Genomic DNA, 15,958 nt, shown 5'->3' with positions numbered 1-15,958 from the left:
AAAACAAAAAGAGGAAACTGAGCTCAGATTCATTGTGTGCTTGCCAGTATTTGCTTACAGAACACTAAAATACCTGCTTAGATGTTCAGATATTTACATCAGGGTCCACATACCTAAAGGGTAATTATAAATATGCGAATACTGTCAAAACACACACGCATTTGGGCACAAACACGCACACAACAGACTGGGTTCCTCAAATAGACAATACATAACAAAGACATGAAGAGTAAGGGGTCAAATATAGTAGGAGCTGCTTGTCAGTGGGCCAAAGAATTATTAAAAAAATAAAATACAGATCCTGTGTCATTATGGTGTCACTATACCGCTTAGTCTGCAATGTATCTTCTTTAAAATATTCAAATGACAACGAAAGAGATCAATAAATACTCTGGAAAACGATGGAAGTATTTTGGGAAGATTCATGAGATGACTGAAGCACATCTGGTGTCCATAAGTGTAAGTGAAGTGTAAACTGTTATGCGTCAAATGCACATATATTATACACTACAGAAGATAAACGGGAGACTCCTAAACAATCTGACCACAATATATATACTACATCCCTCAATGAGACACTGAGCCATCAATCTTCAACATCAAAACACAACACTCCATCTTAAAACATCATCCATCACTGTCTACTTAACATAAACAAGCTGAAATTAACACAAAATCAGCTTTAATGCTGAAGGGCTTCTTCAAGGTGCAATTATTCAAAGTGATGGAGTTAAATTTAGAATAAAGGCAGTGGAAAAGATGAACTACTACAAGAGTCATCTACTCTTCCATCACACCGGCTCACACTGGTCCACAGTATTATTTCCAGTCTCAATGGGGAAGTGAACCTGCAAACCAAAATTCCCAATCTGCAGAGATTTATAGGAGATCTGTAGGAGGGATGCTAGGGGTCACTCCACTTTGCAGTAATTGGACTCTGTGAATGAGAACTTCCTGTGCAAGCAGTGCCAAGGTTTCAAGGTCCGGAGGAAAGTGTCAGAGGAGTCACGGCTTCCTCTCTGTCATTTAAACATCTTAATGTGCTTGGTTAGAGGTCATTTCCTATTGCTTAATGACTGTCTCACTCAAACACACACATTTAACACTGGGTTTTGAAAATAATTTGCGAGCAACCCCAAAACACTGATAATATGTATCTCCCATGCCTTTTCAATGGAAAGATTCAAATAAGTGAGTCGTCCTGTACTTTCCATAAATTTCTGATGTGAGATCTGACTGAGCCGAATCTGCTGGGAGAGCTCGATCCCCAATGATTATGCCAGATGTTCGTATCCTGATACAATTCATCACGATGCACATAAAAGTGGGTCAGCTGATATCTCTTTAGCAAAGTCCAAACTTGCAGCTTTGGCTCTCCAAGTCAGAGGGAGTCCACTTTTAACAGCTCAACTGAAAATAGTCCTAGCTTCTTTTCTGTTAAAAAGCACACTGCAAGACCGGTCTTTGATGTTAGCTTGAAGAGTGAAGCAGGAACATGGGAGATCCACTTTATAGAGATGCAGGCTATACTGAATGCCTGCCGTGCCTGTGGCTTTAGGATTAACTACAGCTGCAGTCATTTGAATCCATTTTCATGTTTTGCATTTTGCTGTATCATGCCTGACCCTTACCCTGAGAAAGACGATACAGCGTCCTGTTTGGCCAGTCCACTACTGCGCTAAGCTGCAGTTCACGCTATTAAGAGTTTACAGCAAACGTTTTCCCTGGAAACATTTAAACAGACCTACTTTTTTTCTTTTGCTTCCATGTATAAAGCACAACATACTCATATGTGGGGCACATTATAACCTTTATCCTCCACAATGCAGCCCCCAGTCTGATCTTCCCTGTCGATCAACATGTAAGTGTTATTTCTCTGGACGGTGCCAAAGACGTAAGTCAGCTTCCTCTTGGGCCTTTTTCCATGTAAGTGTCATATCTGAGGCATGAGGGGTCAAAATAAAGGTGCTTAAGACATATCAGATTTATTTTTCGACTTGCTAATTCATATACACAACTCATTAAACAAGCACATATATATAATATTTTAATTTTTTTAGAGACTGGTGCTGCACAGCAAAGAGTTATCATACATTCAGGTTGTCTGTGTATGAATCTAACAAAGACAGACCGTCTCTAACTGACACTGTTAATAGTCGTGCAATGTTGTAATAGTCAGTTAGGAGCTGTTCTTACATGTATATAAAACATCAGGTGCTTTTCTTGACATCTCCTATAATGGGATGAAGAGGAAGATGCTCAGGGCTCATCTTGAGTCATATCTCTAACTCCCCACAATCTTAAAAATCTGTGTGTTTTTAAAAGGAACATTGAATGTTACAAAATAAGGACCACCACCCAACTAGCATTTAGTTTCAAATAAACCATTAAGAGGTTACATTTACTGCTCGACAATACGGTGAACAAAATAAAAAAGAAAGAGACAAGTATGCCACAGAGTGGGGAAAGAGAGATGTACGAATTCAGATGCAGAGAAACAAATGCCTGCTGAGAAATGCCTCTGGACTGAACTCATTCCTCATGGTGGTGGAGAAAGGAACACACACACACACACACACATGCGCACACACACACATGCGCACACACACACACACACACACACCTCCTGGCTTAAGCCATGTCCTGTATCAGATCTGTTCTGCTCCAACATCCTGCTGCAATAACAACAACCCTCCCAGAGGACTGCCTCAATCCAGCTGGAGTCCACACACACATTTACACACACACACACACATACACACACACACACACTGACCTCTACCATACCATATTCATGATGCAAACACTATATTCAAACATCTGGGTAGACCAGATGATCCTGATTATAGTTACAACTATTCATGCCATATTTCCAAATAATGAAATCCCTCAGTGGACCATGGAGGACAGATACCAGACTTACTCGGTATACGTGAAAGTGTGCCAGGAAGGGGAATGACTTTTTCAGCTTGTCAAAGCGCCGCATCCTGAATTCCTTCGTCTGGATGAGTGTAGGTGCAGAAAAACTGTACGTGCGCGTTTAAATAGCCAGAGGTGGCTGCTCGTCCTTTAAACCACAACCAGAGCCACAGTCCTCCCAGTCTGACGTCCCCGGTCTCTGAGGGAATTCTAAGAAACGCACGCACTCCTCGGATCCAGACCCGCAGCTCTGAACCCGAGAGGGGGAAGAAAAGCTTCCTACGATCCTGTAAGCAAATCTACAACATTCCATGGCGGGGCAATCGTCCTGTAAGCCCCCTCTTTAGCTTCAACTCCCTCAAGAAGGCAAAGAGGCATTAATGTAGCACTTCAGTGTGCAAAAGAGAGCTTAAGCTGTCTTATAATATGTGGGAGGGGAAAAGGATGTAGAGTGATTAAGAGCTGCAGTTTGTAGCAGAAAAAGCAGCCCAGCTCTCCCCTGTGCCCAGTCCAGCCATGTGTCCTCCTCACACAGCGGTGAGCCAAACTTGCAGAACTTCACAAAGTCACTCCTCCTTCCTCCCTTCCTTTCACCCTCCCTACCTCTCTCTCTCTCTCTCTGACACACACACAGACTGCCTCTCTCTCTCTCTCTCAGACACACACGCAGACTGCCTCTCTCTCTCTCTCTCTCTCTCAGACACACACGCAGACTGCCTCTCTCTTTTTCTCTCTCTCTGTCTTTGCGTGTGCAGCTACTGTCTGTTTGCTGTTCCATCCTTCCATCGAGCATGGGGCTAAAAATAGGAGCGACATCTCCCCGATTCAAACGCTTGCCAGTCGGGCAGGCAGCAGAGGCGCGACAGCCAAAGCGAGTGAGCATCTCTGGTTTCACATTTTAGTGTGCAACAAGACATCTGGGTGGTTTCTGAAAACAATAATTGTGTGTTTGTTGAGTTTGTTCTGTATGCTGAGCCTGTATCATCTCTTTCCCCCTTTGTTGTCTTGTCCCTTCTTCTCCCACTTTCTCCCCTATGTAACCCTTTTTCCCTCATCCTCCTGCAGTACTTTTCCCTGTTCCACTCCTGACCCTATCTTTCTGGACCCCCCAGCCCCACCCCGCAGTCAGTTAGACGGTCCGTGCAGAGCAGAGCAGTGCGTGGTGCAGAGGACAGAGGCTTCATGGTATTCGGCCCGAGGAACATTTGAACCAGGGCCAAAGGGTCACATTCAACTGCAGGATGGAGAGCTTGTTTCCTGTGATGCAACCCCCCAAACACACACACACGCACACACACACACCCACCACTCACCACTTCTTCCCCTTCTCCACTGCTCAATCTCTTCTTATATCCCTGCGTGCTTATCTTAGAATTCACCACGGTGGGCAAATTTCAATTTTGGGGATTTTAGTTTGACTTTCACTGAAAACACTGGCTTTAATTGAACTTGTGATACTCTTGTGGTACACACTCTGGGGATGAGGACTGTCACAAAATACGTGACTGATCTTAAAACAAGGCATGGGAATATTTACGTGAAGATCTTACTCCTATACAAATGATTTAATTTTTTCACTAGTTGCCAGGGCATTGCATAGGTATCAGCTTAACAACACCAGAAGCTTCCATCAAGGACAAATCACACAGCTGGAGCTAAAAAGATTAGTCAACTGATTAGCTGATCAACAGCAAATTAATTTACAACCATTTTTTTCCCCAAATCACTTTTTTATTGGGTGTTTATATTTCAGATACATTTCACTTGTGCATTCAAAACTCATTTTCACGGTTGTTACAACTGTGCATGTAGAAAGTCATTGGGGAATTAAAGTAATAGGCACAATGGCAACATCTAAATAAACTAATAAACAGACAGAATAAAGAAATATTTAAATACAAACAAAGTACTGAGTTGACCACATAATACCTCCCATCCTTTATTTAATATTGAAAATAGTTGTTAGTTGCAGCGCAACACACAACTGCACAATAAAAGCATATGTTTAAAAGGAAGCAGTAGCTTTGCAGACTGAATCCACTTATCTACTGTATAAACAATCACTGGTGAGTGTAAATCACAAAGGCAGCAGATGTCCCTGTCAGTGGGTGACTAATACTTTAAGTTACAGCTGAATATAAAAGCAAATTATCTGAATAAGACCTGCCCAGGCCACCTGACTTCTGTCACCTCCCCCTCTTCTTCTCGGTCTCAGTGACATCTATTCTGGCTTTTACCACTGCAGCATGACAGTCCTAACCAAACCTCACCCTTCTCCTCCCTATCCCTCACTCCTTCATTAATCCCTTCTCTTTCACTCTGCTCCCCCTCTCTCCGTCTCGTCTCCCTCCCTCCCCAGGGTCTGGCCAACCCATTGCATTTTCTTCTTTATTTGGTGCTGCCTTTTATTTCCTGCCTCTAATCCTCCAAAAATGTTATCTCTCTCCCCCTTCGCTGACTATAAACAAACCCTTTCCAGCTGCTTTTCAGACCCTCAGTAGCTGCGAGCCCCCTTTCATTTTCTCTCTTGCCAGACAATATTAAGCTATTGGTTTTCTAATTTCACAGGTTTTTACTCTCTCTGCCCTCTGCTTTTCTTTGTTCTTTGCTAGTTAATCAATCTATTCAGCATTTGACTTGGCTTTTGGCTTTCCACTTTGGATCTTTCCCCCCTCCCCACCTCATTCACCGGCACTCCTATGCTTTTAATTAGGGCGCTTTGTGTTTACTAAGGGAAGTAAGAGAGGTGAACAGACGGTGGAGGTGGGAAAGGAAAGAGAACACAACAACAAAACAGGGATGTTGTCATAAAATGTCTGACTTTAATTAAAGACAGGACATGTCTGAAGAGCATGTGGTGCTGTGCGCTACGGTTTTGTTTATGAGTATGCTGGTGTGTTAGTTTGTGCCATTCACAACAAAACTAGTTATCAGATTTTCTATGAAGCTGAACCAGGAACAGTCATTCAAAAAAGAGCTTAAGAATGCATGTTAAGATTTGAAGGTATAATTTCTCAAAACATCTGTCAGGAGATCACAAGCAACTTATAGTTATGATCTAAGAACATTGCATACATTTGACCTATTTATCTAAATTTAACACTTTAATCAAAATGTCATTATAAACATGACAGTAACAGTCATTAACCTAGATTCATTTATCTCTTTTGCCCTAGTTCGTTGGAGTAAAAAACTAATTTTAGTCTGGAAAAAAGACCTTGTAAAAATCTACCTCAGTGATATAAAAGAAGTTGCAGACGTATCAAGGAACAAAAATGGATCTGTGTCAGGTGACAATATATTTTATTACTGTACATGGGCTAGGAAACTACTTCTTCATTAAAGACTGCACCTGTGTAACACTATATGCAACCAATGCAATGCATGTGGAAAACTCCCAATGAAATACAGTATGTAACTAAATAAATCCTCCATTATCAGAGAAACCAGATAAAATAGATTCCAGGAAACATTTGTGGCAAAAGACATACATCAGTTTTACAAAACTGGATAGAATGTCATGTTGATGACATCCATATTGAAGGACACTTTCTGCTACAATCAATGCTCTAACATTCCCTCACGTGCAGTATGCTGCAGTGCCGACACGCTTCCTAAAAAAGTTCCACAGCCACCTTCTTGTGCTTTCATAAATGTTTTATGAGAAATATTTCAGGGGGATAGCATGCCCACTGTCCTTTCTTTCAAGAGTCTAGCCATCAGTTGTTTCCTTCTCACAATCAGACAGATGCAGAGGAGACGTCATGAATCTGTCTCTAAATCATCTAGAACACGGGATATGACATGACAGGAGGGGTAGAAAGACCCTTCCCCGCCCTCTTTGCAACCATACATAAACACACACTCAGAGCCTGGAAACACAACTCCCAGAAGTGAATTATGCCATTAATAGCATAAAAATTCCCTGAAGACCACATAATTTCTGCTGAGAGCTCTTTTAAACCTTAAGATGGTTAATGTGCTTCGCGAAGGAATGGGTCGCAGTAAAGTCAACGCAGTTAACGTTTGCTTAAGTATAGGAACAGTTATGTAAATCACATGGCTATGAAACAGATGATTTAAAATAGCCCACATTCCTTAAAATCAGCAGCTGGACAAAGAGCCAGTAACTGATCGCTGAACTTCTGCACTGCTCTGAACACAAGCAAAAATAAGCCTTTTCCAGTATGAACATGCAATGGAGGAATAACTGATTCTCAGCTACACAGGTAGGTGTGTTCAGGTCAGGGCTCATCTACATTGCTGACAGTAATGGAGCAGGAAACGGCACTTTAAATAACTTAAGACAGATCATGGGCAGGAAAAAAGGAGGAAACATGATGGTGGCAGTGGAAGGTATATTTAGTGAAGCAGGGAGCTGAATGCATGACAGTGCAGTTTACTGATCAGTGCATGCAGAGCATCAGATACGCAAGTTACACTGATGCTTGGTAGTTTTAAATGAGTGGAAGGAATGTGTCACAGTGCCGTCAGCTGCCACCAGACTAAGAAGATTAGACCAGGTCGATTAATGGTCAGCAGACCTGTAGCTCCACTGTGATACCACTAGGTAGCGCCAATCTTATACATTAGTATAAGTTGGGTGGATGAGTAATCTTTAGGTGCACAGGATGTGTTGCCCCTCCTCATACCATTTAATTTTACCTCAATTTTGTCATCAGTCGATTTACAAGTGACGCATTGTCTCATACATCATGCTGTTTGTATTTATCAGTACATTCGAGTTCTTGGTTGCCTTATTTTCTGTCTTGTTTGTTTCCTGTCAGAGCTCAAGCGTTGACCTACCTCCTACACATACTATAGGTGGAGTAATCATTATCAGGATTTGTGGAAAAGCTCAGCACTTAAGTCATGACCTCATGTGTGTTATTTAAAAATAATCCAGTTTTTAAATGTACAGCTGGGGAACTATCTACAGTTCACATCTTACACACTGGTCCTTTAATGTTATCCCTTCACTTTGGTATAATGTGCCCCAGTCCCCCCTTTTCTCTTAATTGTCTGGCCAGAGAGGTATAAATGTTCCTCTTTTTCTCTTTGTTGAGCACACTGAGATGAGTTTGAGTTTGTTTACACACACGCTTCCTTTCGTTTTTGGAGTATGCTGGTTATGTGCTGCATAATAACAACACTATCCATAAAATCTGCATATGCATGCTAGCTGAAGTACGACAGAATCCAGGATACTCTGACATGTAAACATCCAGCTGGCTAGTCTTTCTCTGCCATGCTAGGAGGTGTGTCTTTAACTCAGCTTATGTAGTATATAATGATGAACATGTTGAAATAAAAGGGAAGTCTGGCTTCAGATGCAGATCATAAATTGTACCGTTGCTCTTGTTTTCCATTAAGCATTTATCAGATAGAGAAGCCAACAGAGCTGTAAAAGCAGCAGAGTTTAAATGGCCAGAAAGCAAACTGTTTTCTTTTTCAATTATTGAGGTAACTCAGTCGGCTGAGTGGCTGAGATGTTCAGGAATCAAGGCGCACCTGCACGCAGACACCAGATGCCAGAAACAAATTATAAAAGCCTGGATAAGACTCAAAACTATAAATGTCCTCATTGTTTGTGACTCTAGCTCGGTCTTTGAGGAAGAGCTCTGTTACTTTGCCCAGTTAATTGTTATGTATATGTATTACAATTCAAGAAAAGTGGTTTGTTTTTCATGAATGTTTGAAATTTGGGTAGATCAAACTATGTGACTTGCTTGGTCCCTTACACTTGTGAATCAAGCAGCTACTGTAGGCCTGCCCAGCTGCTCCTATCTGGCCTTCATCTCTGTCTCTCTTTCTTTCCATCCCTCTCTTGTGTGTACCCACAAACTCACACACAGTAGTATGACTCACTGGCAAATGGAATATGAAAAGGATGCTAATACCGTGAAGCCCAAGTTAAATGACTGCCTGTGGAGATTGTATTATCATCAATTGACATCAAGTTAGTGGTTTGCTGGCTAATAACATTAGGAAGAACAAAGCGCTGTGTGAGGTCTGCATTATGTCCTGAGTACTGCAACACACACACACACACATAGAGCTTGATTCTGTAATATGATGCTCACTGTACACAGACACAGGCACGCAGAGGCATGCACTCACATCGGCTGGATTCACACTGACGTGCAGTGTTGGGAATTAAGATAGCTTAGTGGATACGGGTGGACGCACTGCCAGTGCATTTGTAAAATAAGTCGCAACCTTTTGGTGGCAAAACATCAATCTGCAGTTTGGTGTCGGGTGCCAAAAACTGGCAGAGCAGAATGAAGAAGTAGTAGAACAAACATCATTAATCCCTCTTACAACTGTGCAAGCAAAATATCTACGCACACACACACACACATATAGAGGATGCCTCTGACGGAAGCCTGCATGCACAGACAGACAGAGATGCGTCATTCCTGATCTCACAGATAGTAACCCTCTGCCAAAGTCTGGCTTTTACGTTCTTCTTAAATCCCTTCACCGTCCACAGCACCTCATCATTTACAAAGTCTGAAGCGGAGAGGCATTATTTGGTGGTGGGCGTCGACGTTGGGAAAGGACCCACTGTGGGAATGAAAACAGCTTTGGATACAAACAGACTGCTTCCAGGCCAACACAGAACATATGTGTCCCCTTTTGGTAGCTTGGCCTAATATGCATAATGCCAGACTACCAAAACAACCCCCACTAATACTTCCTAACGTCGCCTCCACCCAAAAAACACCCATCCTAAGCCATCTCTTCTTTATCTGCTAAAGCTGGTTAAGAGGCGAAAGGTTGGTGTTAGTGAAAAATGTCTGTCAAACGTCATGATTGACCTCCTACCGACAGCCAGCAGTGTGTGAGCTATAAAAGCAGAACAGTGAGTTTCACAATGAGAGAAATGGAGAATATTTATTGTTACCAATTTAAAAAATACAGCAGATGCCCAACAGTGCTGGTTGAAGCTCTAATACACTCATGCTCAAATCAGATCTATGTATTAAGGATTAAATGGTTGCTCTGATAAAACAATGTGTATTCGTATTTGAGAGTTTGTCACCCTTCCCTCTCTCTCGTCTTCTTTCTCTCTGTCTCGAGATGGAGATGGCTGCATGCAGTGTGTTGGTGTTGTGTGTGTTTAAACCAGAAAACCGCTGTATTCAGCACAAAGCTGCAGCTGTAGAAAGAGAGTGATCTGATTCAGCCCCCAGCAAACCGGACAGCTGCAGTGTCCGCCGGATTAACCCTGCTGAACTAGCACACAGACCCTGAACGCCGCACACAAGTCCACATTCACGATATTGAAACTGTTGCACAGATCTACACATTCCTCCACCCATCCATTGTTTTATACCTGCTTATCCTGTGCAGGGTTGTGGAGGGCTGGAGTCTATCCCAGTGCACACTGAGTGCTGGGTTTCGTTTGAAATCATTTGATCCTGGTGCCGAGTTTTGGTACCAGTTTTTCTTGAACCCCCTGTTCTTGTTAAATGAAAAAAGGGGGTTCTCTGAACACAAGCTGCCATAAAAGAACTTTGCCTACTTAAAAAAACTTTTAAAATAAATAAAACATAAAACGCGGGATATTCTAAGTTTAATCAGAAAAAAATATGACAGTTGTCTATATTCAGTGCTACGGACACATTTTGGTCGGCACCAAAGAGTAGTGAGGTAAGGATTATATATCGTTATTGTGCATGTAAGGCCACACAGGTTATTATTGTTTTCAAATGTCTACATCATATGAATAAACATACTCACACACAACCAGCCACTCCATTTTCACTTCAGCATTTTCAGGAATCTTGTGCAAACCAAGCAAAAAGAACATTTTACATTATAACCCATACTAGATTTTTGCCAATAGTAATTTTTTTTTCCATAAACACAATCTTGATATGGATCCCTTACATTTGTTTTTGTTTTTTATTGTGGCCAAGAAATGCTCCGATTGGAACATTTTAAAGTTGAAAAATCAGCTTGTCTGCGGTCTTTAGTGGACAAACATTGTCATAAATGGTGACACGGTTTATAAATGACCTCAAACCTAGTATGGCATATTTCTGTATTGCAATTTCTTGTTATCTATTCACCAACATACACCGATACGAAATATCTGCATTAACAGGCTGAAATATTGGCCTGTCCAATTTACTGTACTGACACGTGTACATTTTTCGAATCCAGCCAGGAACCTTTTTGTATGTCATCCTTCTCTCTACATACTGTTGCATATCTGCAACAGTATGCTTCCAAATAAAGATTTTAAAAAGGGAAAACAATGACAGCCTAGTGGCAATGGCACAGGCCCGTCAGTACATCACATGGTTTTGTGAAAGGAGGTGGGGGTTTGTGGAAGAGGTGGGAGGGTATAAAATGTCCTACTTTGCCTGTCACCGAGCTCATGCAACAGCACTTCATCAATGACCTCATGGTTCTGCATTCAATAACCGTGCACACACACAGACGCTGGCCTTGTGTGGGGGCGAAAAGTGCTGTGAGTGGCATACACGAGTATGGTGGTGGTTGAGGAAGGTGATCGTGACATACGAGTGTAAAAGAGCTGCTTTCTGTGCGACAGAGTGCTTCTAGAGAGCTGTGAGACGGACCCATATTTGCACATTAGGTTGTTTTCAAAACAGACATTTTGTCTTGGCTCTGTTTTATTCAGGTGTCTCAGTAAGCCATGGCAGTGTGACCGTGACTCATCATGCATAATACCAGGACCCTGAAACTGAAGCAGCTAAATGTATTTCAGCCATTGTTTATTTTATTATTTACACATGTGCTTTTTCTACTGTGACATATCAAAATGTCTTCTGTGAAAAAGACCTATCTTCACAGATTATTGACAAAATAAATGATAACTAATTAGTCAGGTGCTACCCCATTACACCACTATTAACACGCAAAATAACCTTAAAAACACACTAAAATGTCACGAAACATCCCTGACTATCCAAAATCACATCTGCACACACGATAAAGTTGCAACTCTGTTGCTTAAGTTACTGCCACATAGACATATATTTTCTGCAACAAAAGATGCATATTACAGTACTGCACAGAGAACTATAATCTCTTGTTATTGCAATCTGAAATGTATTTTCAGCTCAGTGAGAAATCCACCTCACTCTAAAGCCACCACAACAAAGCCTCTCACACCCTTTCATTTCTCTTTAACAGGATTCATAGCACGTGCTGAAATTGCTGCTCACTGCTTATCTGTCATCCATGTCTGTCTGAACTGAAGTTGTGTGGCAGGATCACTATTATAATCAAGGAAACTGTAGAGGTCTACCTCTTCGTCATCGCTGGGCAGGCGTTGGTAGTCAGGCTCTGACGTCTCCTGCAGCCTCTGGTATTCTGCCGTCTCCCCCATGGTGGGGCTCCGACACCCGGCCGGTACCTGCCAGGGGCTATGTGTCCTTAAATTCCTCAAATAGCCACAGCTCCAGTCAGTGAGCAACCCACTCCCTTAGTCAGTCAGTTGGTCAGTCAGCTCGCTTCGAGGTCTGTGCTGTCATTTAGGAAGACAAGTACAGTATTTTGCATGTCATTCACAGCACAGCATTATTTCAGATAGCTGAGCACAATATTTCTAATCATTCCTATTAACTATGCTGTATACCTCCAGTGATCCCGCCTTCATTGTCTCCCTCATTTAGGTAGCGTCAGCTTTCCCTGAAAATGGCCGGACAATGAGTATCTCATGTTCACACAGTGATAACAGGGCAGCGTTCACGAACTGACCAGTCTGTAAAAACACAGGTGCTTATCTTTATGGAAATAAGTCTTACTAACGCATTCCTCTGGCACGCAGCAGACAGTAAGTCTTGATGCAGAATGAACATAGTCCCTAAGAAAAATAGAAGACAATCTGCTTTTTTAAAAGATGTACAGTTTGTCCCTTTCACATGCAGATGGTTTAAATCTTCAGGAAGCATCCGAGGTGTGAAACTGATCATTAATGATCGTTATTGTCCCCCTTGATAAGGAAATCCCATGTGTAGAAGCTGCTGCAGTCAGGATGGAGCGCTGGGAGGATGCAGCCAAGGTGTGGCACTGGAGGTGACAAATCCGGCAGGCTCTATTTCTGTCGTCCCATCTCACGCCACGGTAATCACCTCTACCCTCAATCTCTCTCTCGCTCTACCTCGCTCATCTCTGCCGTCACTGTCTCTTTCTCTATCTCTGCCCCCCTCTCTCTCCCTGTTTCTATTTCTGTGCCCCAGGCATCACTGCGGCCAGCTTACCTCCTCTCGCTCATTGCCAGGAGTGAAGTATCACAGCAGTGTAAGGGAGAGCTGATTTTCTTTATTTTTCACCTGTTTTATTTCATCCTTCCTTTGTACGCTTCTATTTTTTTCCCCTTGAGTAGCTGTCCAATCGGACTAGCAGCTCAGCTCTGACGATCAGGATTTTAACGCTGCTTTGTTCTAAATGGACTTCCTGATTGCTCGGTGGATGCCTAATCCCTCGCTGGTAATGTTTTCCCTCTCCTCTCCTCCTTTCAGTCCATCACCCTCTAACCCCCTGTTCGCACTCCTCCATTTTTTTCCCATTTCAGCCCCGGCTCAATAATTTGGTGAGTGGTCGCCTCCTCTATTACCGTGTCAGTATTAACCAATCCCACCTCGTCCTGTGCTCTGTAGTCACGGCAATCTAGTCAGAGGTGGTCCTGATAGAAGTAGCCAATGACAACGAGGCCGGCCGACAGGGGAGGGAGGAGAGACGGTAGCAAGAGGTGGGGGGAGCCCTAATGAGGAGAGTTAATCCTCCCTCTGAGAGGGAGAAAAACACGGCCATGCTGCTTTGTCTTGTGTATGTGCGCGTGTGTGTTTGTATATATGTGTGTTAAAAGCACCTCTCCACTATAGGGAGGGTATCCAGGCCATCTGGATCCTTGCTGAGTAGACATCTGGATGGAGGGGAAAATAGAATAAAAGAACTGTGTGTGTGTGTGTGTGTGTGTGTGTGTGTGTGTGTGTGTGTGTGTGTGTGTGTGTTGTGAAAGACCTCCTGGTCTTCTCCAAGTGGTAGTGTGACAAGCACAATTGCAGTCCAAGCCCTGATGCCACTTAATGACAGCTCGTGCTAGCTGACTCACACGTCTCCTTTCACCCCTCTCTCCATGTCACTCACTCTTTATTCTTCCCTCTTTCCATCCTACACTTTTCTCTCTAATGTTTTTTGTAGCTTCCCTCTTGTTCCATACCACTCCTTTCTTTTCCCCCTCTCTGATTACATTCCAGTCCTGTTGATGTCCTCGGGCCGGTTATTCGCAGCCCGCTGAGCAACATTCGCCTTTTGCTCTCATTCCTCCGCCTCTCCTCTGCTCTGTTGTTGAATCTGCTGAATCTGGAGGCCGGCTGTCACACGTGAGCGACATGCAACATTGCGCAGTAAATACACAAACATGCACTTGGCACATGTACGCATCAACAAACAAACATTTCTACATACTGAAACACTGTGCCTGCATGCAGACACAATACAAAGCAACAAAGAGGCCTGTATTTCTGCATTTAGCAATGGACATAATTATATCTGTATATGTCTTGAAGGCATTGCCAGCAATCACAATCAAATCCCCTTTGCATGAACCAGTGCCCCCTCCTTTTCTCTTTTTTTATGGATATGGCTTTGTGTTCTGGTCTCTGGGGTGTACTGTTCTGTTGTTCCCCTCCCTCTCTTACAACTGAATTGCAAATCAGTGATCCTTATTGGTCAGGCTTGCCACTGGGGCAGCCTATAAGATCTCCAGTCTAGTAGAAACTGAATGAACATCCATGGCAGTCTCAACAAACAAGGACGCATCCCACTTGTTTGTCTCAGTCCAGCAGGTTAACTGACAGTCCCTCTGACAATGAGAGCTGTCATCCCACGTAGAACAAAAGCAGAAACACTGCAGCTTAGTATCCTTTTCACACTAAATTAAAATTAAGTTAATAAAGAAGATGTAGGGGAGAGACAGAAAGACAAGAGAAGAGACATCCTGTCCGATTGAGGCCATGATAAATGGAGCAGGGCTGAGCTTGGTGTCATATGGGGACGCGGCTTTCCACCGCCTCCCCCTGATGACGCTAACGTGCTCCATTATAGACTGTATGGCACTTTGGTAAGACTAGTGCAAAGCTGACTAGTATGAAAATATTCATGTGATCATACAATTTGTTTTCTTGCATTCTTACTATGCAATATGTGGTTAAAAAAAGTTATGAAAAAGAAGAATTGCAAAGACAAAGACAATGTGCCTGACACCATTTTTCTGGAATAAAACTAATGTTCTGTAGGAGGAAAATACTGATTATGTGGATATTATGGATTCTCAAGAAGTATGTTGATGTGTTCCTGACTCAGTGAGTTCCCATATTTTGTATATCTTGCATAGTGTCCTTACATATTTTGCACAAGGAGTTGTCTATACTACATTTCTGCTCAGATAGGATGCCTTTCACTATTCTATCCTTCAGAAGTCAACTCAATACAGCTATACTATACTATAGAAACTCTTTCCACAATTTCTTGGCCAGAAATTCTGATATATTTATTAATGTACTGTATTAGTATAATATTTAATCTTTTTAATTGAGTCTGCCTTGGGCTCAAAGTGTGAAAATATTCAAGTGTTCAAAGTATTTTGAAATAAACTGTTTACAAGAGCTGCAACTATTAATCAATGAATAGAAGTTTCTTAAATGTGACTAGTTTCTTTACTTCTCTGACAGTTAACTGAATATCTTTGGGTTGTGTACAAAACAAGACATTTAAGGATGTTCTCTTGATCTTTGGGAAACACAGATTGACATTGACAATTTTGTAGATTTTGTAGAACAAACAACTAATCAATCAATCAATCAATCAAATCAGAGACAGATTTGTCTACAATGGAAATAATCATTAGTTGCAGCCCTGTATATAAAATATGAAATTTGGACAGAAAATGTGTATTTGTATGTCATTACCTTCTGCTTTAAATAATTTTTTTATTAGTGAGCTAAATATAAACATGTTAGTTATCAATAGGAATGTGTCATTTTTATAGAGCTGA

The 15,958-nt window shown here is 42.1% G+C and overlaps 1 protein-coding gene across 6 annotated transcripts in view; it reads right to left on the bottom strand.

The window, feature by feature from the left end:
• The window catches only part of tnk2b (tyrosine kinase, non-receptor, 2b), a 64,705-nt gene that overhangs the window by 20,102 nt on the left and 28,645 nt on the right, over positions 1-15,958 (bottom strand). For 3 of the 6 annotated variants that reach the window (XM_038718579.1, XM_038718574.1, XM_038718576.1), the window contains exons 3-4: positions 12,536-12,588; positions 12,206-12,424 (exon numbers count right to left, since the gene is read on the bottom strand). The exons of 1 other annotated variant lie outside the window; for it this stretch is intronic. In XM_038718579.1, the coding sequence (XP_038574507.1) occupies positions 12,206-12,286 (81 nt within the window). In that variant the 5' untranslated portion in view covers positions 12,287-12,424; positions 12,536-12,588. Of the gene's footprint in view, positions 1-2,923; positions 3,456-12,205; positions 12,425-12,535; positions 12,589-15,958 lie in introns of those variants that run through there. 2 more of the 6 variants (XM_038718575.1, XM_038718577.1) reach the window with 2 other exon arrangements.

Source organism: Micropterus salmoides, unplaced genomic scaffold (assembly GCF_014851395.1).
Source record: "Micropterus salmoides isolate LMB-PRFRI ecotype aquatic unplaced genomic scaffold, ASM1485139v1 Ms_hic_scaffold_14, whole genome shotgun sequence".
In the NCBI taxonomy this organism is placed as follows: domain Eukaryota; kingdom Metazoa; phylum Chordata; class Actinopteri; order Centrarchiformes; family Centrarchidae; genus Micropterus; species Micropterus salmoides.
The sequence above is the reverse complement of the archived record's forward strand: the minus strand, read 5'-3'. Positions and strand labels throughout refer to the sequence as shown.